General features: G+C 37.5%; 1 protein-coding gene across 2 annotated transcripts; it reads right to left on the minus strand.

Annotated features, from left to right (window-relative positions):
- Positions 1-542: 542 nt before the first annotated feature.
- Positions 543-22179, minus strand: RHAG (Rh associated glycoprotein). 2 transcript variants are annotated; one of them, XM_049653788.1, is made up of 10 exons: positions 21967-22179; positions 13470-13653; positions 12689-12839; positions 10521-10668; positions 10250-10416; positions 8616-8753; positions 7901-8022; positions 3492-3565; positions 3021-3094; positions 543-1254 (listed from the first exon to the last, which is right to left on the minus strand). In XM_049653788.1, exons 1-10 carry the CDS (start codon positions 22121-22123, stop codon positions 1222-1224), a joined length of 1248 nt encoding a protein of 415 aa, XP_049509745.1. In that variant the 5' UTR covers positions 22124-22179; the 3' UTR covers positions 543-1221. The 2 variants fall into 2 exon arrangements, with proteins under 2 accessions (XP_049509745.1, XP_049509746.1); XM_049653789.1 differs by lacking the exon at positions 21967-22179 and adding an exon at positions 15780-16023.
- Between the last annotated feature and the right edge of the window lie 4640 nt (positions 22180-26819).

Raw genomic sequence — 26819 nt, forward strand, 5'->3', positions numbered from 1 at the left:
CAGGAAGAGTGGAGATAGTGGACTTTATAACGTAAGCACACTTAAAAAACCCATGTGAAAGAGACTTGGATGTACATTTTGAAAAAGTCACCTAAAATATTTAGGATCTATAAATAAACTATACGATTTGTCCCGTGGAATAAAATATTAATTAATTCACTGTTACTTGTAAGTTTTAAGTTCTAGTACCTAGTAACTGAGGTTTTGTTAATTATGCCAGGGGCTTATTTCCTCCCTGATACTAAGACACATTTTGAGAAGATTCCAGGACTCCAGAAATAGAAGGAAAATCTTAAAAAGCCTATAAAGAAAAATGGTTTTATATGACTATGTAAGTTACCTTTTCTAAAACTTAGTTCTTTAAAAACTACCCTATAATGTGAGACATTAACTTGATTATTTTATAGTGAATATATAGTAATAATTTATTTGAATTGAATATGAATTAAATATGAGGAGAGTGTGTGTGCGTGTGTGTGTGCTTGTTACTAAAATGAATTCCAAACACCAAAGAAAGGAGAGCCAAAGACAATGTTTTAATTTATAATAAAATAACATTTAATTTATTGGAATTTTATACAAAATAGACTTTGGTCAGATAGCATTTGAGCTCTTGTTGCAAATAGTAAACATGCAAAAGGAATTTAGGACAAGAATTCAAGCAAAGACATAACATTACTAACTAGACTATTTTTAAATCAAGAAAGCACCATCAAAACAATTATATTCTTGCTTTACACAATACTTTTCTTTCATATCTCTTATATAGATTTATTATATATTATATTATTGGCTTCAGTTTTACAATTTTGGGATTGAAGACATAGTATGCATATTAAGAATCTTACATAATCAGAGTGTGTTGATTTCTTTGTAAATTTACCTCTATTGGAAAAAAATATATACAAGAGTATACATGGAATTTCACCCTATACCAACCCACTGGCAGAAGTAGTCTGGGAGTCCTAAAGAGAATCCATTTGAACATCTGTTTCATAAGCCACATCCTTCCAACTAAACAATCATTGAGTATCAAGAGATAGCACCAGTCTGTGTGAAGAATTTTTACAGTGGACATTTGGGGCTCAGGACCTATCCATTCTGTTCAATTTTCTCGTTGGATGCTGCCTTTTAAAAAATTTAAACACGATTCTAGATAATGGAAAAGGAAGCTGGGGCACAGGAGGTGTTTAGTCTTTAGGTTCCGGATGGTTGTGTTTGTCACATGTGCTGATGATTGTCTTGTTTGCTGACCTTGAGGACATTTAAAGAAAACAAGGTTAGGGCACTAATTTCTTTCACTTTGGGCTCTCAGAGGTTAGTACTGAAACAGAGGTATATTCTGTAATTATTATCTAAGCTTACAAAGAATTGGGGATAAAAATTGTTTGCATTGGGGAAAAATAAAAGAACAAAAACATTTATCCCACTCACCCTGACTGCATTCTTTTTCCCAAACCTGTTATCCCTGAAAGTCCCACTGAATACATCAAAATATCTATCACTCTTCAGCTTTGCAGGAAATAATTTGGGGGAAATGTGAATGGAGTAATGAGTAGACACTGGAGGATAGAAGGGGGCTGATGTTTTGTTATTTGTAAATCCTCTCATGAGATTCTTTGACCTTCCATATTCTATCTGCTTTTGACCACTCTTATATATGGTATAGAATCTAATGCCACTGTTCAGGATTCATATTATTTTTATGAGTAGCTTTTTATTGCTCTCAGAGGAGCAAAGAATATTGGCCAACTATATTCTGTCTTTTCTTCATGTCCTTTCTGCTTTGGAAAAGACCATAACTTCTGATTTTATCTGCCTGGACACATTGTCTCAACTTCTCTCTATAAATAGGCAGTTTATCCAATTTTATCAAAAGGATGCCCGACAGACATTTAGGCTTCTGTTGAACAAAACGTTCACTAATATAGTCATCACTTACATCCTTAATTAGAACACTGTAGCAGGGAGCAAGACAGCTTTCCTAGATTTGATTCCTGAATTCCATGAGAAAGAAATCAAGAAGCAAAGTCTAAATTTGGTTGATTCTTCCTAAGAGCAGCATTTTGGGAGTCTCAAAAATCCTACTATTAAAGATTTTCAGGCAATTTAACCAATAGTGGAAACCAAAACTCATCTTCCTGGTATCTTATTCAAAATATCAACTTTTGTAAAGAAAAAAGTAAGAAATGTAAACGCCACCATAGTTTTCATTAAACCGTTGGGATAAACTTCAGTTATCCAGGGGCGCCTGGGTGGCTCAGTCTGTTAGGGGTCTGACTTCGGCTCAGGTCATGATCTCGCAGTCAGTGAGTTCGAGCCCTGTGTCGGGCTCTGTGCTGACAGCTCAGAGCCTGGAGCCTGTTTCAGATTCTGTGTCTCCCTCTCTCTCTGACACTCCCCCGTTCATGCTCTCTCTCTGTCTCAAAAATAAATAAACAGTAAACAAAAAATTTAAAAAAACAAACAAACTTCAGTTATCCAATCATTGGATCATCACATTTAGGAATAAAAACTTGTGTGTGTAAGTCTTCCTAAGAGGGTAAATTCTTGATTTCTTAAAAACAGGTTCCACAATTAAATAATGAAGAAACAACATGAATTTTTTTTTTAAGTTATATTAAATCTGGTTGACTTCTTTGTTTGGTAAATGAGACTTCTGCCCAATGTGGAACTTGGACTCACAACCCCTTGATCAAGGGTCACATGCCCTATCCATTGAGGCAGCACGTAACTATGGGAAGGTGAGGGCAGTTAGGGAGAGGGGAAGAGAAGAAAAGGAAACAAACCATAAAAGACTCTTAAGGATAAAGAACAAACTAAGGGTTTTTGCAGGAAGGTGGGTGGGAAATGGGCTAGATGGGTGATGGGCATTAAGGAGAGCACTTGTGATGAGCACTGGGTGTTGTATGTAAGTGATGAATCACTGAATTCTGCTTCTGAAACCAATATTGTACTGTGTGTTAACTACCTCAAGTTTAAATTAAAAAAAAAAAAAAGAAAAGAACACTGTTCAGTACCTCCCAATAAACAGAATCATCAAAGAAGTTCCTCTCAGATGGTTGTCCACGGACAATGAACTTGAGAATTAAACCTGTGAGAAGAGGGAGAAAAAAAGTCACATTAGGATGCTGAAGAGGAAAATCTATTTGCATAGGTAATAAAAATAGTGAGATAAGGGGCACCTGGCTGGCTCTACCTATCAGTAGAGACTCTGAGTCTCAGGATTGTAAGTTTGAGCCCCAGGCTGGGTGTAAAGATTACTGAAAAAAATAAAATCTTAAATGATATATATATATATATATATATATATATATATATATATATATATATATATTTCTAGTTATACAATCATCCCCTTGAGCTTATATGATTCACGATTACTTTACTGTCAAGAGTTTAGAACATTTTCAAATTTACCACTCGATATGTTTATTATCTATTATGCAGACAGAATGAGGTACATGGGAGTGTTTTCTTTTCATCTTAACCTGTGATCAGCCCTCCAACAACTGCCGTTCCGATAGAAGAACCTAGAGCAGCTGCCTGCATGGCCATGGTAGACCTAGGAAGACAAAAGAAAAGAAGAATGTTGTTTTCCAGGCTACCAACTAGCAAATCTCATTTCCTGAGGGAATGGATGCTAGCCATCTTCAGGCCAGAGGGCAGCATTACACCAGCAAACAAATGTTTGTTACAATTTTTTATTTCCTATTTTCATTTTCTTTGAAATTCTTGAGCAATGTTAAAAAGTCCTTATAAGCACATAAGAAAAATTACCTTTCCCTTTAGGAGGGATGAAAAGATCTAACTTAGAAAGAGTTTAATATTTTCTAAAAATATAGTACCAGGTTTTGATCCTCAATCCAATTCATTCAACAAATATTTATTGAGTACTCACTCTGTGCCACATTCTCTTTTAGGCACTGAGGATGGAATAATGTGCAACATGAGTTTCCATCTTTCCCCACCCCATCCCAACAGAAACAATTGTAATTAAATTTTAAAAATCAATAATCAGGGGCTCCTGGGTGGCTCAGTGGGTTAAGATCTAACTCTTGGTTTCAGCTCAGGTAATGATCTCATGGTTGGTGAGTTGGAATCCCTCACTGGGCTCAGTGCTGACATCAAGGAGCCTGCTTAGGATTCTCTCTTTCCTTCTATCTCTGTGCTTCCCCTTTTCTTTCTCTCTTTCTCTCTTTCTCTCTCCCTCCCTCCCTCAAAATAAATAAACTAAAAAAAAATTTGAAAAAAATCAATAAAATCAGAAAAGTTAATTTTAGCATATATCATAGAGACAACTCATTGAATACAGTAAAAAAAAAACACAAAAAACTCTGTAAGTCATCTTAGATGTAGTTACCTTAAAATAAAATTAGTAAAAAAAAATACCTCATAATTTTTGGGAATGGAAGAATGTAATAAAAAGCTATTGAAGTGCATAAGGTTGTTATATGAGTGACAAAAGGACTAGGAGTGTGAATACCCTTTTATCACAGTACCTCACAGTTAGCAGGCAATTCATAAATAGCTGTTGAAGGACTGAATGAGTGTTTATGGAAAAGTAAACATTTGGAAAATGAGAGTATCTTGGTGTTTCATCATCATCCAAAGGACAGAAGGCACTAAACTCAGATTTCGTTTTTTCTCTTCATTTGAAGTGTTTAAATTTTTTCTACTATATAAAAAAAAAATGACCATTGTAAAAATATGAGACCATTGTAAAAACATGAGAAACCATTAATCCAGAAAATGAAGAAAAAAATTTAATTTCCCTCAAACCTTAGTCACAATAAAAATGTAAAATATAAACATATATTTTTACAAAATGCAATCATGTTGTAATATTGATTTTCCCAGGACACTTGGGTTGCTCAGTCTATTAAGTATCCAACTCTGGATTTCAGCTCAGGTCATGATTTCACAATTCATGGAATCAAGCCCCATGTTGGGCTCCCTTCTGACATCAGTGAGCTTGCTTGGGATTCTTCTCTCCCTCTCACTCTGCCCCTTCCTTGCTCACATGTGTGTGTGAATGCTCTCTCTCTCTCTCAAAATAAATAAATAAACTTAAAAAAAAAAGACTGATTTTGCCATTAAATCTTCAGTGCCCTTTGATGTCAGTAAATGTAGACCTGGATCATAATTTCAATTGCTACCAATTACTACACTGTAAAAATGTACTGTAATTATAGCTCTATAGTTTAGATACTTGGGTTGTTTCCAATGTTTCATATTTTTACAAATGCCATGAGAACACATCCTCTTATGAAATGCTTATGAATTTGTCCAATAATTTCCCTAAAATAATTAGAAATGAAATTATTAGTAAAATGAAATTATTAGTAAAAATTTATATACTTCTTAAGGGCTTTTCCAAATAGAAAAATGCATAATTAAAATCCCCATTATTCTACTGTAGCCACCATTCAGTATCATCATTCATTTAATCTTTCACTTTGGTAACTGAAAAATTAGTAACTTGTGTTAATTTGCATTTCTTTGATTACTAGTGAGGTTGAATATTTAATATATATTTATTCATTTGATTTTTTTCTTTTGTAAACTGCCTGTTAATTTTATCAGAACTTGCCAAAATCTTTTCCAAGGTATTAAAAAATATTTTTTGATGAAAAGATTTCCAAGATTACATGGGCTTGGAAAATAAACATTAAGAGCATTATTAGAATTAGGCTGCCATAATGTACGCAGATGTCCCTTAAGAATACTTACTTCTGGGACACCTGGGTGGCTCAGTTGGCTAAGCATCCAACTTCAGCTCAGGTCATGATCTCACAGTTCGTGAGTTCGAGCCCCACACCAGGCTCTGTGCTGACAGCATGGACCCTGGAGACTGCTGTGGATTCTGTGTCTCCCTTTCTCTCTGCCCTTACCTCACTCATGCTTGGTCTCTCTCTCTCTCTCTCTCTCTCTCTCCCTCTCTCAAAAGTAAATAAACATTAAGAATACTTACTTCTTATTCAATGCTTACCAAGAAACCTGATTTGCATTTTCATATTCTGAATAGAAACATCTGAGTAAATAGTCTTGGGTCTTGGCCAAAATATTTTGTCTGGTGTGTGAGATGTATGTGAATTTCACCCAGGAAAGATGTATGTGGATTTCACCCATGTGAATAGACCTTCCAAGGCTCATCATCCAACCCCTCCGCTTTCCCCTCTCCCCCCACCACCAAATCCCCCTGAGTAAGTTGAGAAGTGGTTGCCAAACCTGAATACCGAAGCACTAGACTCTCAACCATGGAACCTTCCCCAAATTTGGCCACCCAGCAAGACCCAGCCTGTGAGAGCCAGATAGTCTTGTTTTATTACATCCATGGAACTGGTACAAGCATGATGCTCAAGAATTCCTTTATGTCTAATCATGAGTGACATCTTAAGAGTGTTTGCAGTGTTTACACACTAGAGCATTTAGGAGTTGAGCTCATGGACTCATGCGTTTATTGTGTTTGATTTGCATTAAAATATGTTCGCATTTAGTCTCCACAGATGTTAGGTCCTGGAGAGAACTGCAAAAAAATATGGATAATTCTGGGGTTGTTCTCCAAATTTTCAAAAGGGGAAAAAAAAGAAAACAAACAGAAGAAAGGGGTCAACTATACACATGAAAGTAGAAGCAAATTTCTGTTGAGTAGTAAATGTGATTAAACTAATTTTTCAAATATTTATCATTACTGGTCTCAACAGAGTTGAATTTTAATCTGTTAAAATTAAAGAAATTTTTCTTTTCAAATTATTCAGCTCTAGTCAGGAGTCACTTTGATACATTTTCAAACATATTCACCTTATCTTCATGCTTTCAATTGGCTTTAAAAATTGAGCATTTTGATTCTTCCTTACTTAATCTCTGAGTGATCTGGACTGTGTGATCTTCCTACCTGTTTTGCATCGATAACATTCATATCAAACTGTTCCAATCTTGTTGCCTAAAAGTGACAACTGATGGCTTATGACATCACTTTTACTGTCTTGGATTTGACTGATAATTGTTCTTCCTCCAGCCATTTAAATCCTATGCCCCTTTTGGGAAGAATCTAGGTCTGTTTAGAGTTGAAGAGATCTTAGAGACTAAATACTATGATTCTCTCATTTTATAGAAGAGGAAATTGAGAACCACAGAGGCTGAGTGAGTTGTAAGGCCCCATAATTAGTCAATAGCAAAGCCTGAGCCATATGCCAGTCTTCCTGATTCTCCAGATCCAGCTGCTTTCTACATTATGTGAATTCATTCTTCTATGTGTTGATTATATGAAATGGCAGCTCAGCTCATCACAGATGCCCCCTCCTTCATTTTGGTGAGAGCAACTAAAAGAGCAAGCCTACTGTATTCTGACTGTGATTATCAAATTGCCAAATATGCTAGAAGACACTTGCCTATGGTAGAAAAATTTAAAATAACACCGTTAAGTAAAAACAAACAACCAACCAACCAACCAACCAATGTTAATAACATTAAGTTAAGACCATCTTCCCTTACAATTCTATTCTCTCAATTGTGTCTCTTTTGCTTCAGTAAGGACAATACTTACGAACTGTGGACTGGATTGGTAAAGTAAAAGCTGTCTCATTACCAGATTCCTCCAAGAGTGAGATAAAACATCAGACCTGGAAAACCTGGGTGGCTCAGTCAGTTAATTGTCTGACTCTTGATTTTGGCTCAGGTCATGATCTCATGGTTCGTGAAGTCAAGTCCCAAGTCAGGCTCTGCACTGACAGCACAGAGTCTGCTTGGGATTCTCTCTCTCCCTCTGTCTGTCTCTCTCTCTGCCCTCCCCTTGCTCACTCTCTCTTTCAAAATAAACAGATAACCAAAACCAAAAGCAAAAAAAAAAAAAAAATCATCAACCTCAGGGTGCAGGAAAACCCATTCTTTAACTCACGTCTTAGATGCTCCCAAGGCTATCGCCACAATGCTTGCGAGGCCTCCTACCACACCAGGTAAGCCATGCAGGTTATGAACACCACATGTATCATGGATCCTCAGTTTAGTGGTAAAAAATGGCTAAAATTGTAAAAAGAGGAAGTTTTGTTATTTTGTTAGACATACAGAGTTTTATAACTGAAGGCAGTGACAAGGCAGGAAAATGTTACTATAGCCCAGTTTGCCATCCGTATCTAAATCCCACTTAAGTCAAAGAGTCTGAATACATTGGTGGCAAAACTACTCATGTCAGTTTTTAGTAGATGGATTTGAAGTGAGTGATTTCAACTCTTCCTCCTTCTTACCTACTGATATCCAAAATCCCCTTCAAAGGACACAGAGTCCTTCATTATACAAAAACAAACAAACGTCATCAACAACAAAAACTTGAATGGAACTGCCCTGAGGAAAGTAACACAAGTACTTAACATTCAGTTCACACTAATTTATAAATAATTGATATCAAATTCTTTCCTGGTACACAGAAGAAGTCAGAGGACAGCAGAAACCATTGTACACTGAAATGTGAGTGGTATTTCTGACAGGAAGGGAAATGACCCTGAAATAAGGAGAGATGCTGATGAAAGGAATTTTCCCAGCTTTTCTCTATTGGTGGGATGTCAGAAGATGATGGTTCAGATCAAAGTCTGACTAAGAGCACTTGTCATACTTACAGTCAGGAACTTGAACCCAAGCACAGAGACAATTCCTGCAATGCTCCCAATGATCATAGAACCATACGGGTGGATCTTCATGTCCGCACAGGTGCCCACAGCAACTCCTCCAGCAAGGGTTGCGTTCTGAATGTGAACCTGCATGGAGCACAGACACACGAATGGAGTGAGCTGAACGAAGGAGACTTCAGAAGGAATGAAGGAATGTATCCAGGGTTGGATGGACTCCACGGCACATTCTTCAGTTCAAAGGGCTATGGATTCTTTTCTAAAAATAGGGTTCTTTGTAATTACAGAAGGCCTTTCTTCCAAGCAGCTGTTTGATATCTTTCTTGCTGGGGTTCCTTGGTAGTGCCTGAGTGATCTGGTTAGTGAGACAAGTTTGGGGAGGGACTTGAGGAAAAACAAACGAGGTTGTAGTGGGAGGCTTGGGAGTGTAGTGCAATTATTCTAGCAGTGTTATATCTATTTATTCAGTTTGGGGGATGCATCTGTGGTTATCATGAACCAAAAGAGGTCTGTGGTTGCTGTGTGCTTTGCGGAGTCCATGATATTCCAACACTCAAGGAATATAGAGACACCAAAATGTGCACATTGTACATGAAAGACAACAGCTTTCACACGTGTCACCGTGCTGAGAACCTTTAAATATGGTGGAAAGAGTGACCAATTTCCTTTTACCAGAATTCATCAGAAAGATTATCTTCTCACTGATCTGCCTAAGGAAGAAAGTTCATCAGTGTTTTAAAAGAGCAGGACTGGGCTGTGTGTGTGTGTTTTTTTTCTTTTCTTTTGTTTTTAATTTTCTTTCATTAAACAATTTGTACAGCATTGAAATCCATGTCCTTGGCTATGCCTGAAGAAATTACAATATCCTTTTCTTCCCTGAGGCTGGAAAAGAAGAGCCGCTGATGTGCAGATTACTCCTTGACTGACATTTCTCTAGCTCACAGGTCAAAATCTCAAGAGACCAACTTGGGAGGATCTTAAAAAATGTTTTGTTTTGAAGTAATTTTAGACTCATGTAATAGTTGCAAAAGTACTGCAGTTTCCATATATCCCTCACCCAGTTTCCCCTAATGTTAACATCTTACATAATCATGAAACCAGGAAATTAGCATTGATAGAGTACTATTAAAAGTCTTATTTGAATTTCACCAATATTCCCATTAGTGTCCTTTTCCTTTTCCAGGGTCCTACTCAGGATCCTACCTTGTCATTAGTTGTTGTTCCTTTGAGAGGGACATTTGCAGCTTAGGAAAACAGAATCAACTTGCACCCTCCTCCTCCCTCATTCTCTTTTTCTACTTTTGGCAAGTCCTGTTTCTAAGGAAAATTTTCTAAGACCTTGGAGACAGTCAACTCTATCATTAAAGAAATATGTCTCAAATCTTTGATTTTTGCATGACTATATTCCGTAATAGACTGTCAGTTCCTTGAGGACAGTCTTTTTGATTTGCCACAACACAAATTTGATGAAGAAACAAATGCGTGCTCTTTTCAAAATATTCTGCAAGGTTTGCCGTGTTGTGATTTCCTGCGGCGGCCCAGCAGCGATGCAAACATGACCTGCGCATCCGAGCGATCGTCAACATCACTTAGCGAAACTTCCATGGTGGTTAATCTGCCCTTACCATATCAAGCCTGCCTCTCTTTTCAACAAGGCTGGAAAATGCATAGGCTGTGAGCACACAGGCGACAAGAGAGAAGTATGTATTTACGATGGCCATGTACTGTTTCTCTCCAGTTTCAGCGATGACTGAATTAAAGCTGGGCCAAAACATCCACAGGAAAAGAGTCCCTGCCGGAAACCACAAAAAGGGACATTAATTCTGGAAATGGAAGACAGTCGCAGGGAGGCAGTTTGCCTTGGGAACTGAATCAGGCGAGTCCACCTCTACTCACCAATCATGGCAAACAGATCTGAGTGGTACGCAGACTTCTCCATCTCGTGCCCCTTCCTCAAGCTTGGCTGATACAGGATGCCTGCTACCGCCAAGCCAAAGTATGCCCCAAAAGCATGGATGGTCATTGATGCTCCGATGTCAGAGGCCTGAGGACCAAAACATGCACGTTATTAGAGGTGAGATTGAGTCTCACTTTGGGAGGAAAGTCAATGAAAGGACTGCTTCATTGGTTAAACAATAATTAAAAAAAAATTAAAAGAAAATATAAGTCAAAGAAAGGATAAAACAGGATAATGAAATTTAAAAAAATACAGGCTTTGGAGACACGCAGAACTGACTTTCAATCCTAGGTCAGGTACTTCCTTGCGATGTGGCTTTAGACAAATTACCATATTTCTCTGGATCTCTGCTTCTGTAAAGTGGGAAATATTACCCAGCTAGTATAGCTATGGTGAGACTTAGTGAGACCACGTTTGTAAAGTGGTAGGTCTTTGTGGACACTCCATTCATTTTAGGTTACTTCTCCAGGTTAGGGAGTTCTTAGTAAAATAACTATGCACTGCACTTGTTTCAAAAAAAAAAAAAAAAACAGAAGGTTTTTGCATTCATTTGACATTACAGTTAAAGCTCATTTCATTGCAATTCAAAGACTTGAAGCTTTAAAAAAGCCTGAGTCTTTCCCATATGTTTTCACTCTGTTATATGATGACATGAAAGCCAGAAAAGGTCCAAGATTCACTTGAAACGATCTATTTAGTTCCCTCTTGAGGACACTGTATGAATTTGACCAAGTTTTCTACATTCTCCTGTTCCTAGAGGGAAAGTTTAGAGTGCCAAACCTGCTGCTTAGCTCTTATTATACTTATTAAGTACAATTAAGGTAGGAAAATGATACACATTTATTAATTTATGTAAGACTTTCATAGTTGATAAACTCCTATGTACCTTTTAGGTCCAGTTTAACTGTCACTTCCTCAGAGAGGTCTTCCTTGATTCCACTATCTAAATTAGGTCTTCCAGTTATGTTCTCTCATAGCCCCCTCTACTTATTTTTCATAGCATGTATTGCAATTTATAATAATATTTGTGTATATGTGTATGTGTGTATGCACGTGCCTATAGGTGAGTGGGTCTTGCATGATTATCTATTTGATGTCTGTCTCTCTCACTGGACTGTAAACTCTATAAAGACAGGGACCTTCACTGTTTTTTCTGTCATCACAATCACATGACACCTGGAAAGTTGTCAAAAATATTTTCTGTTGAGAGGGGAGTTGGATGGGGGGGATGGGTTAAATAACTGATGGGGATTAAGAAGAGCATTTGTTGATGAGCACCAGGTGTTGTACAGAAGTGTTGAATCAGTATGTTGTATACCTGGAACTAAAATTATACTATATGTTAAACAACTGGAGTTTTGTTTTGTTTTGTTTTGTGGTTTTTGTTTTTGTTGTTTTTATTTTAGGGAGAGAGAGAGAGAGCACGAGCAGGGGAGGGAGCAGAGGGAGGAAAAGAGACAGAGAATCCTAAACAGGTTCCATGCGCAGTGCAAAGCCTGACACAGGGCTTGATTCCATGACCTGAGTCAAAATCAAGAGTCAGACGCTCAACCAACTGAGCCACCCTAACTAACTGGAATTTAAATAAAAATTTAAAAAATTATTTGCTGTTGAATTAAATGTTCAGTACTGGAGAGTGCCCAGAAGTATTCTATTGACTGTTCTTAGGGGGAATCAATGAGCTTTTAAAGGTAGGGGAAAAATTTAGGCTTTAACAAAAGTCTTAGGAAGGGCAAGGTCACCTAGTAGTTGAAATATAAATAGGAATTGATCATTGATAGGAAATATAATGTAATAAATAGAGTTGTGGAGTTAGAAAAATCTGGGTTTAAATCCATATTTGGGACAGTTTTTCAGTATCTGTGATGACTAGTTGTAATTTGTAACAACTAATAATACCCAGGTTATAGTGTGGCGGTGACAGTGAAATGAGGCAACGTTGATGAGACTCCTGGTTTATGATAGGCACTTGAATAAGTGATGGGTATAATTATACTTGCTGTGCTATCATGCTCACTGATGTTTGTCCCTATGTAGAGTGGACATCCATTAGGTGTAACCAGAACTGATGTCCAAAGCTAGTAAGTATAAATCCTCTAATCCTTACCTCAAATATCTCACCAACCAGATATTCATTGCCAACAAAGGCAGCAATTTCTAGTATTGTCATGGCCAGCATTTGGGTTGGACTTATTTTTCCCAGGACAGCTCCAAAAGAAATCAAGACTGTGGCTGTACTGAGGTCTCCATTTATCATGCTAAGGGAAAAAAGGAAAGAATACATTGAAGAATAAGGCACACCCAACATAAAACTGAGAGTAGGGATTTACTATAGCACCATTTTATCCAGAGTGCAAGCCCTGCTCCCCTACTGCTCCCCATCAGGCACTCCTCCCAGGCACCCTTTCACACACTCCACTTTCCATCTTCCATGCTCTCTAGCAGCTCCAATGTTTCCTTTATTTTGACCTACCTGTTCTTGATCTCACTGAGGTTTTCCTTTATTTTTGTTGATCTGATAAATGTTTTTTACAATTTTTTTACATTTTTTACATTTTTACATTATCTACAGTGTTTACCTTTCAAAATGTAAATATAGAAAAGTAGCTAAAGGAGGATTTTTGCCCCCTGTAGCTGAGATGGAAGGAATAATGTTTTTATGAAAGGGGATTTCTCTTATCTTTAAAGTCAAACTGGAGAAGATATAGACACGAATGTATGACCCTGCTCAGTACAGCAAGGTGTTGATTCACATCCTAGGATCCCAATATTCTTCTCTTGTCTAAGGGGGACAATGTGCCAGCTGGTTCAGAGGCTTACTGACAAGAGACTAAGCAGAGAAACAATTGCTCTGAAAACACAATTGTTGAAAAATAAGGGATGCTCACTTTTTGATTCCAATGTGAATTTTCTGTCCATGGTTGTGCACGATCCCCCACATAAAAGTGCCCCATTGGAGGCCCAAAGCAGCAATGAGTAGATTGATGCCCACACTACTGAAGCCATAATTTTTCAGGAAGGTCATGAGGAAGCCAAACCCAACAAATATCATTACATGTACATCTTGAAACACTGCAAAAAAAAAAAAAAAAAAAAAAAAAGTAGCGGAAAAAAACTCTGCGTTAAGGGAGAACTAAGAAAATGTTACATCATGAAATACCCCATTTATTAAATTTTACATCCTCTACGTAAAACACTGCAAAGAGACAGCATTAACTGGGCAGCCAAAGGCTGGGTCTCAGTGCCAGCTTGGCTCCTTACCAATCATGAGACCTTGGGTAACTATTCAAGTTTTTCTTGGAATACTATGTGCTCTCTTACCCGTGTGCCTTTCATCCTCTCCCTGAAGAGTTTTCCATTCCTTTCTACCTGAGGAAAAGTTTGCACAGAACAATGCAAACATCACCCCCTCTTGCAGACCTTCCTAGTACTCCCAGGGAAAACTAATATTTCCTCTTCCACACAGCATTCTGTACATACTTCAACTTTAACATTTGACACACTGTGTTAGCATATATTTGGCATGCATCACCCTGTAAGAGTTCCTTGATGAGGTGTTTATCTCCTGCACCAGATTTTGAGTTTCTTGACTGAAGGGATTAGAACATATTCATTTTTTGCTCTCCAGGATTTGGCATAAAAATCTGCCTATAAGATAAGAGGCAATAATGACTAAATGAATGAGCTTCAGTCTCCAATGATCAAATCTGTATAATAGTACCAGATTATTGTTGAAGTCCAGTATGATAATGTCTTTGTTAGCACTTTCTAAACCAAAGCAAAAAAAAAAAAAAAAAAAAATGCTGTATCCTCTCGAGGAGCAAATACTTTACTTAGTGTTTGGAAATGTAAGCTAAGGTCCCCCAGTTCTATTACATGATTGTGTGACCTTGGGCAAGTCACTTACTCTCTTTGAGCTTCAGTATTTTCATCTGCAATACTGAAAAGGCCCTGTTTCACAGAGGAACTCTGTGTGAGATAACCTGTGTGGGAAGGAGTGTGCAGTAGAGCACTATATAAATAAAACATAGGGTCAAAAACAAATAAAACATATGATCAAATATGAGATAGTGGAAACATAGGCTTTTCCCTCAAGAAAGGGATAGCTTCATTAGCGAGACATGCATTTGGTTGAATCCCATGAAATGGAAAATTTTGCATTAAAATTATCAATGAAAATGATTAAATTATTGGCAATTTCTTGTGGTTCAACCTAATGGATACACAAAGCAAACTGAGGTCAAATTGGGCACAAATATAAAAACAGAGAGACAAAAAGAAAACATTTAAATGTTGGATTAATATTAATCATTGTGGCCAGGGGTTTAAGTGAAAATAGGCATGAGAGAGGACATTCCTAAGAAATGTATCTCAGAGGAAACTGATGTTAGAATCCAATTAATTCATCTGAAGGGTGGGCTTAAAATTTGAATCCAGGCCTGACTCCACCAATTCCTCTCTGCATTGAGCACTGTAGGGATTAACAGGAAAATAATGAAGGCAGAGTGTTGGCCTCCCAGGCTCTCAGAGACATGTTACTACCCTTTGGCTCTTTCTACCTCTGTCCTACCATTAGGCTCAGGAGACAGTGTGTTTGAGGTTGGGAGACGATGGCACTCAGGTTTGTCTGCTGTAGGAGATGCTGTGATACGCTGCCCAGATACCTCCTTTAGAAATGGATAACTTATTTTTCCATTTCCCTGGATGTAGGGAGTCCTGCTACATGAGAGTCTTAAGCTCTCAATTCTCTCCGGAAAATATTCTTGTCAAGGTCACAGCCTTTTCCTGGGGTAGCCTGCACCAGAGAGAAGAATGCTGTGCAGTCCTAGTTGGATAAGGCAGATTGATGACTATTTCACCTATGCCAGCGTTTTGGCTGACCACCCTCATCTCATATATACCCAGACAACTTTGGTATTGGGGCTTTACAAGACCTGTTGATGGGCAGTGGTCAACTAACATGAACCTGTTTGGTTTTTGAAGTATTAAGTGACCATATCTATTAACTGTGTGCTCAGATGGTTTTTTTCCCCTCAAAGCTTATTCTTGCTTTTCGCCACAAGGGGGCTTAAGAACCTCATCTATTATTTAAGTTGCTATAGAGAGCTCACAAAGTTGTGAAAACTCTTGACAGATCATGATTCTGTATAAAAAGTATGGATAAGAAAGAGCTATAAACAATTAGGATTATGTATTACCTTTTATCCTGCTCTAAGATTTTGTGGGTGGGGACTGGAGGGAGGGCCATGAGATTAGTTCTATGTTGTAAGAAGGCCATCAAAGGAATAAAGTATTCTCTGTAGAAGAAAAGGAGATTGAACTTTTGTAAAGTCTTCCAACAGGTTTTAAGAATTGCCAAGACTTGTCTGAATCACATATTCTCAGTAGAGTGTGATTTTTGTCTCCCCGGTAAATGTGACAATGTCTGATGTTTTTGTTCTGTTTTACATCCACCTTTATCTTGTGTTAGGATATCTTGCAAGCTCTGATAACTCAACATGTTTAAAATACAACCGATGATTCCAACTCACTTTCTACCACCACTAGCACCAAATGAATGAATCAGATCCCTCCTTTCCTTCTATTTCCTACATATGGCTGTTGCCTCGAATGTCCTCTCCATCCCAAACCCAACACTTCTTTACCTGACAAACTTCTATACATCCTTCAAGAACCAGATCGTCTGCTATAACATGGCGCATACCCTCCCTTATTTTATTTTCTTTGCTTATGTGTTTGTTTTGTTATTCTATGTGCTCGCATGCCATTTATTCAAATAGAGTATTGAGCAAGCACTGCCAATAAGGCACTCTTTCAAGAGAAAGTGAATCCAAGTGTGAAGGCAGTAATCATGATGTGGCTAACAGACCCCAGCAGAAAGTCTGGCACCTGTACCTTTTCAGGAAATGCCTCAGATAAGCAGGAATAAATGGATCACTGGTAAGGACCATTGAGAATTTGTCTGACTGGGACCATCAGGACCTTATTCAGAAAAACTGTTTTTCTCGATCAAGTGGTGAAAATTGTTCAGCTGGCCAATTAGAACTGGTGGCTTTCTTGTTTTGTTTTGTTTTTTAACGGTTAAGGGCTGGCATGGTGTTTGCCAGGCATGTAACTTTTTTTGCTCTTCTAGAGTTCCAGTCCTTGGAACCACTGGGATTATATTCTGAACTCATCTTTTCTGAGAAGAAGGTATCCTTAGGGTGGCATCTTTACTCCCCACCTCCCAAATATTTTAATTTCACATATTTAAAATATTTAGAAAAATAGTACAATGAACATCTATGTACTATTCAACTAGATTTATCAGTTGTTCCTATTTTCTATATTTTTTCTCTCTCTCTCTCATCAGATATATATATATATATATATTTTTTTTTTTTTTCCTAAGCCATTTGAAAGTAGGATGACATTTTGCCCCCAACCTCTTTAGAATGAGTTTCCTAAATAACCATAACACCATCCTCACATCCAAGAAATATGACATCAATACAATAATATTATCTAATACAGTATCTATATTCAAATTTCCCCAACTGTACCCAAATTGTTCTTTTATAGGATTTTTAACTCATTATCCATTCAACTGTCATTCATTTTTTTTTGTTTGTTTGTTTGTCATGTGTCTTTATTTTTCTTTAATTTTGATCGGTTCTCCCACATGCTTTTTATTGGTGGTGTTGTTCTGTCTTTTACATAGAATGTCCCACAATTTGGATTTGTTTGACTGTTTCGCCATAATTAGAATGAGACTATTCTGGGAAGAATATTCTACAGATAGTGCTGTGTACTTCCCATTGTACCACACCTGGTGGTGCATAAATTTTGTCCTATTATTGGTGATGGTAAATTTGACCACGTGGTTAAGACTGTTCTGCCAGATCTCTTCACCATAAATGTACCTTATGCCCTGTAAAGGATAAGTAGTCTGTGGGGCAATTCTTTTAAATGTGTGTTCTCCAGTAACTTCACATAATGGTTCTTGCATTCCTTGAAGAGTCTTGCTGGAATCAATTACTACATTTTTAATTTTAAAATTATAATTTTCTATATCTATTATTCCTTTTGTATTAATTAGGTGGCATTCTTTTGTGAGGAAGAGTTTCCTCTTTCTCCCCTTACCTGCTTTGGGGAATATTTCTATGGGTTCATTGGCTCCTTTGTCTTTATTTCAATGAGTTACTATTACCATCTGATTATTATTTTTAACTCTCTATTTATCCTCAACTTGTCTAGTTGGTGCTGCTTCAAACAGGATCCTGTGTTCTTTTGGCATCCTCCCATTAGCTGTTACACCCTTGGCTTACCTTGTCTTTCTTCACCCTGACCTTGAACCAACAATTTCTCCAGTGCGCCTCTGAGTGGGGAATGGTATTTAACTACTAGGGTTTGGGTTTTATTTGTGCCCATCGCTTCCAGTCCTTTCCAGTACACAAAAACTATTCAATCAAAGGCAACACACAGGGTTCTACTGGAGGCTGATATCTTACTGTTAGGTTACAAACTACAGACAGTATGTTAATTCAGGAATAGTAACAATTCCAGGTAACACTTAGAGTAACAGCAAGCAATTCTTTAGGAATCATTTACACTGCACAAATTAGTTACTCTTTGCCTATAACATATCTAGATTTGCTGACTCTTTTGGTAATAAATGAACTGAATAGTATCTGAGTAAATATAGAAACAAATTCTTAAATGTAGATTTTTAAAAATAAATCATTGTACTTAATCCATTACTGGTATTGAAATTCATAAAATAATGTCTAGTGCTGTGTACATCCTTTGTCAGTTTACCTATATCTTCAGTGGTTCCCAAAGCGTGATCTGCAGACATCTGGGGGTTTTGGAGACACTTTTAGGGAATCTGAGAGGTGAAAACTATTTTCATGATAATTATACAGTGTAATTTGCTTTTGTGTGTGTGTGTGTGCTAATATTTCCAGAGAAGGTGAAATAAATATATGTAAAACTACAGGCACTTTAGTCTGGGTGAAAGCAGTGGCATCAAAGTGTGCTGGTTGTCGCGGTATTCTTTTTTATTTTTTTTAAAAAAATTTAATGTTTATTTGTTTTTGATAGACAAAGAGAGACAGAGCACGAGTGGGACAGAGAGAGAGGGAGAAACAGAATCTGAAGCAGCCTCCAGGCTCTGAGCTGTCAGCACAGAGCCTGATGTGGGGCTTGAACTCATGAACTCTGAGATCATGACCTGAGCTGAAGTCAGACTCTAACTGACTGAGCTACCCAGGCACCCCTTCTCATTGTATTCTTTTTTTTTTCAATATATGAAATTTATTGTCAAATTGGTTTCCATACAACACCCAGTGCTCATCCCAAAAGGTGCCCTCCTCAATACTCATCACCCACCTCATGGTGTTCTTAATGTCCACTCACTTGCAGGAAAAAAAGTAGGTTTCTTTCTTTCTTTCTTTCTTTCTTTCTTTCTTTCTTTCTTAAGAGAGAGAGAGAGAGTGTGTGCAAGTAGGGGAGCAAGGAAGAGGGGGAGAGAGGGAGAGGGAAAGAGAGAGACAGAATCCTAAGCAGGCCATACACTCAGTGGAGCCTGACAGAGGTGGGGGGGGGGTGGAGGACTTGACCCCGACCCTGGCATCATGACCTGAGGTGAAATCAAGAATCAGATGCTCAACTGACTGAGCCACACAGGCACCCCAAAAATGCAGGTTTTAATTACGAATTCTTTTATGAAGCAGCAAAAATTATCAATTTCACTACTGAACTCCTTCTACGTGTCCTTTTCCTATTCTGTAGGAGAGTGTGCTGAAATGCAATTGTACATAAAGCGCTGCTGAGACATGTGGTCATCTCAGGAAAATGGCACTTTTGTTATTGTTTGAGTACCAACTGAATGAGCAATTTTTTTTTGTGGAACTCTATTTTTACTTGAAATAAAGACTGACATAAACTATGGTTTTTCAGACAGGTATTGACATTGTCTAAAAAATGAGGGGAGGCTGTCCTTTCAGTGAAAAGAATCGACAGTATTTGTTGCCAGGAATACATTTTGACTTAAAAAAAATTAGAATTTCAGAGTTTGTGTCTGCCACTATGAACTTATCAGCTTCCTGATGTTCTCAAGGGTTTTCTGGTGAGACTGTTGGTGATATTAACAAGTATCCTCTTCTGTTATTATATGATGGAATATGTCCATGTTTGGAATATTTGCATAACTGTGAATCAGTATTTTTCAAATGATTGATGCACACTGTAACAAGATCTCACCTTGGTAAAAGCTCTACTGAAAGTGCAAGAGAGGGGCACCTGGGTGGCTCAGTCGGTTAAGGTTAAGCGTCTGACTTCAGCTCAGGTCATGATCTCAGAGTTCGTGAGTTTAAGCCCCTCTTCGGGCTCTGTGCTGACAGCTCAGAGCGTGAAGCCTGTTTCAGATTCTGTGTCTCCCTCTCTCTGCCTCTCCCCCACTCATGCTGTGTCTCTCTCTGTCTCTCAAAACAAAAAAAAAATTACAAAAAAAAAAAAAAAGTGCAAGAGAGACCAATGGATTTTAATGTAACAGAGTACAAAATGATCATGGACATGGCTTTAATGTCCCATAGATATTAAAGATGTGTGTCTGCAGAATCTCTAATAAAATGTTGACAGGCCTCAAAGGGCCTTCTCCTTAAACTCTCCTTTTCTCTGCTCTGTCTATATGTTAACAAGGATTAGCAGACAGTCACAGTAGAACTTCACTCCTTGTCAAATTATTTGCTTCAGCAGTGTGACCAATACCTTGCCAGGAGCCATGAAGGCCAAAAAATCATAGAGTGTAGCTTGTTTCTCAAATGAGTGTCTATGGAGTCATTCAGGACATGAAACATGATATTCAGATGTGCCACAGACTTCCGTGGCTGTGCCTTGGGATGGGCTGTGTGACACCATGTATTGCCCCACTATGCAGAAAAGCATAGCAGGATGCAAGCGATGAATAAACTCATATCTAATTGACTTTACTTAAAATATAAATTAATATTCTGCTTCACCTATTTGTGAAAAACTCATAACTTTTGCCACACTGCATCTGAGAACTGTTGTAACACACGTTGAGTTCCTCATGCAGAAGCAGAGCCTTCCCCATACTGGAATCCCCCCACTTGGTGCAATTCATACGGTACAAGTCAGGTACCCCCAAGGGTCTGACTTGAACATTTCTTAATAAGTGAATGTTAAATAATCTTCTCTCTAATGACTTACGCTGTCACCTAAGTTTTGTGTGAGTCAATTTGAAATGTAGGGAAAAATGTAGAAAATGTAGAACAAAAAATATGTATGTATAACCATAATCATGTAGCTTTTAGGGCCATTCCACAAAATATTTTATCTGGCGGTAATATGGCTGAGTCATTTAACAGTGGTAGGTCATGATGTCTGCATGAGAACACTCCCTGTTATATAAACTTCCTCAAAAAATGTAGCAATGAGGGAATGAATGTCATATGGTCTTTAAAAAGCTTAGATATATGCTATAGAACCTTAATACGCATTGCTACTATTTTAAACATTTAATAAATTAATAAATTTAATCATTAATAAATTAATAAAAAATTTATGTGTGCCTTATTAAAAAAATACAATGTATATAATAGGGATATATTATCACCTCCCTGCCTGGTTAATGATGTAATGAATATGCCTGGCTCATAATAGGCAGTCAGTTAACAGTAGTTATTAACGTTATATTAACTATTTCATAGCCTTCCCCGTCAAACTTGAAACTATATACCTTCTTTTCATCAGCTACCATTCCGGAGGAAGGATTCTGCTTTTAAAATATGTTAGGTGCTCACACTTTCTTCCCATTGCTAAGGAACAAATTACTTTCCTTTTAGAGCATTATAAAACCCAGGGTACATCCATTTACTTCCTATACCATTGATAATACCACTTCTTATACCTTAGGGCCCCCACATGAAATCCATGTTCCCTTCTCAATACTTCACTTTGTTTCTACTCTCTCCTTGAAAATTACTTTTGACTCTGTTGTTGTGTTGTTGTTTTGTGGGGTGGTGGGTGATATTTTTATACCTTACAAAACTAGGGATCAATTTAAGGGAGAGTTAATGTCATTTAGCAGATGTAGTTAACACAAAAGATTGACCAATTATTTTAATTTTTGCCTTCTTGTGCTGATATTTTAATAGACTCAGATTCTATCCAAACACATTAACTACAGAGACCATTGCCATGGACCAGATACCTCAGCACAAACTTATAATAATACCCTCAGCACTCATAAGTATCATAAATTGAGTTCCAATGTGGCACTCAAGTGGTTACAGAATTCAGAGTTCACATTCTAAGTCCCCCAAATGGGTTCACATTCTAAAAACCCCAAAATGTATAATAAGAAGTAGATTGCCTACTCACGAGAATGTAACTCAAGAAATCTGTCCACTTTTGTTGAGTTGGTGGTGTTAGGTTGCTGGAGATTGATCTGCTCCGTTTCATACTCGACAAAGTATCCAAATAAAATAATCATGGCAACCTCCAAGACGATGGCCACCATAGGGAATTTGAGCTTCATGTTTGTGGAAAAGGACAGAGGCACACTGAGGGCTTCACAGGCTGTAGGAGGTTGATAAGACTGCTCTCTGTGTGGAATCAGGCTGCCTGTTCAACTCACTCCAATGACGTTGCAAGAAAAAAAAATGGGCAAGACTGATGAAAACACCCCCACTTCTTGGGGAGAATTATGGTCTGTAATCAGATTATTCTGAATGCTAGTTTGAATAACATACAATGTAGATTGGAAGAAGCCAGGTGAAGGAAATGATCTATTGCACAGAAGTGTCTAGAATCTTATTTACTTCTTCAGTGCTTATTGTATGGCAGGCACTGAGCTAGGCTCTGTAGGAGACATAGAACTAAAAGAATATAGAATGGGTCTATTAACTTCCAGAAATATAAGCAAATGATTGTATAAAAACAGATAGGTAATATAATAGTGGTTATAAAAGTATTAGGGAACATACATAAGGCAGCAATTTATTTGGTCTTGGGCTAAGAACACTAGCACATAAAATGATATTGATGAGGACATTAAAAAATAAATAGGCTTGGGGCACTGGGTGGCTCAGTTGGTTGAGGGTCCGACTTTGGCTCAGGTCAGGCTCTCGCAGTTTGTGAATTCGAGCCCCGCGTCGGGCTCTGTGCTGACAGCTCAGAGTGTGGAGCCTGTTTCAGATTCTGTGTCTCCCTCTCTCTGCCCCTCCCCCGCTCATGCTCTGTCTCTCTCTGTCTCTCAAAAATGAATAAACGTTTTAAAAATTAAAAAAAAATAAGCTTTATTAATAATACAGGTAGAAGGATTAGCATAAGATGCCAAGGAATTAAAAAATACCATGATAGTTCTTGACTCTATCCTGGAATTGTTCTTGTAGCAGTATCGAGAACTTTGAGAACTTAGGGCTAGCAGTAAAATAAAATTCCTTTGGTGAGTCCCATTGTCAAAAGATTCTATTCAGAATATAAGTGCAAATGACTGCTAGGCCAAATCGTATGTCACAACAAATGTCTACAAAAGAAAGCAGCAAGTTTATTTTTTGTTTTGTTTTTGTTTTTCTGCTCTGTTTGTCTACAAGAGAACATGAGATATTAGGACTAAGTGATTTTGACATTTTATAAATCTACAATCCAAAGATTTGGGAAGTGGCCATGTCCATTGTTCCTTATAGGCTGGTACAGCAGGAGTGGGTTCACATACTTAGCTATGGGAATACATATGTCTATTCCACACTTCGATTTCTGGTTTTAGAGAGGCCCAAAGAGCATTCATGAAAACTCAAGCAAATCATTAATGCAAAGTATTTATGTTGATAAACTATACACCAGGCTGTAAAAAACCAAGTAACAAAGTATAAATTGTGAGAAGAGCTAAACAATACCATAAAGCAATGTGGCTTTAAACTATTTAAAAATGATAATATAGTAGCTATATTGGAGTATTGGCCATTGAGGAGTTCAGATCTGTTGCCCGTCTTCTGAACCTTTGCACTGAAATAAGCTGAATCACATACAATCTGGGAAAATAGTTATTTTTTTCTTTTAGCTCTTTGCTCAAACTGCTCTAAATGGAACATCCTTTTCACATATTTTTTCCCCATACCTCGCACTTATCAGCCTTCAGTTCTCAGATAAAAAGTTACTTTCTCAACAAAGCCTTCCTCAATCTCCCATTTGAGCCCAGTAGATCTCATTAAATTGTGATCTTCTCTTTCATGCCACTTCTTATAGTGGGTTGTGTGTGCTATGTTTCTGTAGTGTTTGTTATTTTTATTACATTTTAAAAATGGCTATCTCCCCCACGGCCCTGTTGCTCCCTGAGGGCAAAAGCTATTGTCTCCTTAGCCCATTATTTGTTTTCCAGAGTCAATACTGTGCCAAGCACACAGTGGACAATCCATAAATATCAGTTGAGTTAATTAAATTAGAAGAAATTTTGAAGGAGGAAGAAAGCTCAGAAGGCAGTCCAGGTGGTGTGAGGGAAGGAGATAGGGACAACCTTACCCTAACAAACTGCATTTATGGATATATAGAATTCCCAACAGTTAAACTACACTATTGCTATTTGCTCTTAGTATTCTAGTCAGTAAGGGCTCATCATCAGGATCTCTGCGGCTTGAGCAAAACTGAGGGTCGAGCTCAAACTATGACACATGGAAAGACCAAAGATCAGGCGTATATGGAAACAAGGCCCAAAGTAGTGTGACCTTAAATGTCATAACAGCTTTTAGAAAAGTCTCTCCTGACAGGGTTTAACCACAAAGAGAACAGGCTGGAGATTAGGATTAGTGTAAATGACTGGAGACAACTTTCTTCAATGGGTAAGCCCTGTCCTCATCCTAGGTTGATCCTTAACTTGCTGTGCGGCTTTAGAAAAGTGACATAATTTCTTTATCTTAATTCCTGAATACATGTAAAATGGGATAACAGTTATTATTAAGAACTTTAACTTGAGTTTTCTTATTTTTGTTAGCAAAAACTGATTGAAACAGGACCACTACTGCTCTTAAATTGTCTCTCTCTCCGTTTATGTGGATCCACAACAGGGGGACATTGGAAGACAAAAGTGCTAAAAGGTTTTCAGCATTTTCTGTATTCTCGACTCAGTTAGGTGCCTATTTATCCACTGCATTGGGTCCCACCACAATTGGATATATTTCTCTATTTCACAAACATAACTTTCTCCACTGAGTTAAAATATTTAAATTGTTACTCAGGCACCCAACTGCCGCACTGATATGAGGTCCAGTGACTGCCTTGCGGTGCTTCTCTAATGTTTTATTTCCCAAAAGAGACCATGGGCTTTTTTTCATCTAATGGGACGGTCAGTTCAGCTTCTCTTCCCAAGTGCAGATTGGAACATTTTTTGCTACCACATGGTATCTAATAAAGAAAAAGTTCTTCTCATTCCCATAAAGGCTCTTTCCACCTTTTTAAGGCTATTGTTGGGGGGCCCTGTGCTCTCCTCTATGGGTTTCTCATAGCCTGCATGACTGTGTTCAGTATTATTTCCTAGAACACTACCACTGAGTTGGGTTATAGGACCAGAGGAGTGATCTCCAGCATACCCAAAGTAGCTGTCCAAGAGCTTAGGCTTTTAAGCAAGGGGTTCGTAACATGTCTTAGTTCTATGGACACTTTGAACAGCTTGCTGAAGCCTCTGGATCTCTTCTCAAAATATTTCTTAAAGGTACAAAATAAAATACATAGAATTACTAAGGAAACTAGTTACACTGAAATTTGTTGATCAAAATATAATAAAATATAATAAATATATAATCAAAATATAATAAAATCCAAAAGTCTGATGTATACACTCCTTTATAATGCACAAAGCAACCAGATTCAGTGGCATTTCTACTAATATAATTTAAAAATAAGAGTAATGAGTGTTATTAATTGTTACTCATTTTAAGATATTTAGAAAAAGTATAATATGAGAAAATTATCTGTGATTTCTATTGGTCACAAAATCATAAAACCGCATTGTATATTTACAATGAAAATACTAAAATCAGTTAAATGCATTTTTCCCTATTCAAATGTATGAACATGAATTCTATTCTTGAGGCCCCAGGTTAAAAATGTCTGTTCTAACTTAGATCTTACTTCCCCTTTTCTTCAATGTAATTTTACCTTATGAGTCTCCTTATCATTTCCTTTTTTTTTTTTTTTTTTAAAGTTTGTTTATTTATTTTGAGAGAGAGAAGGAGCTTGTACAAGCAGGGGAGGAGAGAGAGAGAGAGAGAGAGAGAGAGAGTGAGAGAGAATCCCAGTCTCCAAGCTGTCAGTGAGGAGCCCAACTCGAGGCTTGAACTCACAAACTGTGAGATCATGACCTGAGACGAAATCGAGAGGATGCTTAACTGACTGAGCCACCAAGGTGCCCCACGAGTCCCCTTATCGTTTCTTGTTCCTGGTAATTCTCACAGACACCTTCGTTTATAACAATAAATCTCCTTAACTCTGAATCCCAGGAAATAGAGGAATATTAGTCAAAATCTTCCTAGGAGACCATGTACTTCTTAGACAATTTGATTCCATACCCCCTCATATGACCAGCTTTGCATAATCTATAATAGCTAGAGAGTCTATGAAGTGATGATCACTAGCAAAGACAGTAAATGAAATTTTGCCAGGTTAGAAGAGAACTCTATAGAAATGATAAATTTGAGACCCATAGAATTTATGCAACTTGCTCAATGTTACACAGCAGGTAGAAGGCAGAGAAGGCCAAATAAAGTTTTGAGAAATATCCTAAATTTCCCTTCTTTCAGCTATTCCATTTTGGTTTTTTTATGTAAGATAATTTATGTTCACACTGGTCTCAAGGTACTGAAAATATCAAAGAAACATCTGAAATATCAAAGAAAGGATTTTTTATTTTAGCTCTGTTTTTTGCTTATTGTATTTTATTCTACAATTTATTTCAATTTAGAAAGTGCTATCAAATTAAGACAGATATCAAACTTCTTGCTTGGAGCACTCTTTTTCCCAACCAGGATAGATTTAGATGACAGAGAATGTTTTGTATTTGCATATAGTTATTCAGTAGATGCCCCCAAACTTTGTCCTTAAGATGTAGTGGCTTTCTTGTAGAATATTAAAATCAACATGAACTTCAAACTTCATAGACTGAGAAAAAAATGGGTCTTATGTACTTTCCAAGTCAAAAGATATGGAAATTACATCTCTATTCTTTGGGGAATGCTATATAT

This window comes from Panthera uncia (genome assembly GCF_023721935.1).
Source record: "Panthera uncia isolate 11264 chromosome B2 unlocalized genomic scaffold, Puncia_PCG_1.0 HiC_scaffold_24, whole genome shotgun sequence".
Classification (NCBI taxonomy): Eukaryota; Metazoa; Chordata; class Mammalia; order Carnivora; family Felidae; genus Panthera; species Panthera uncia.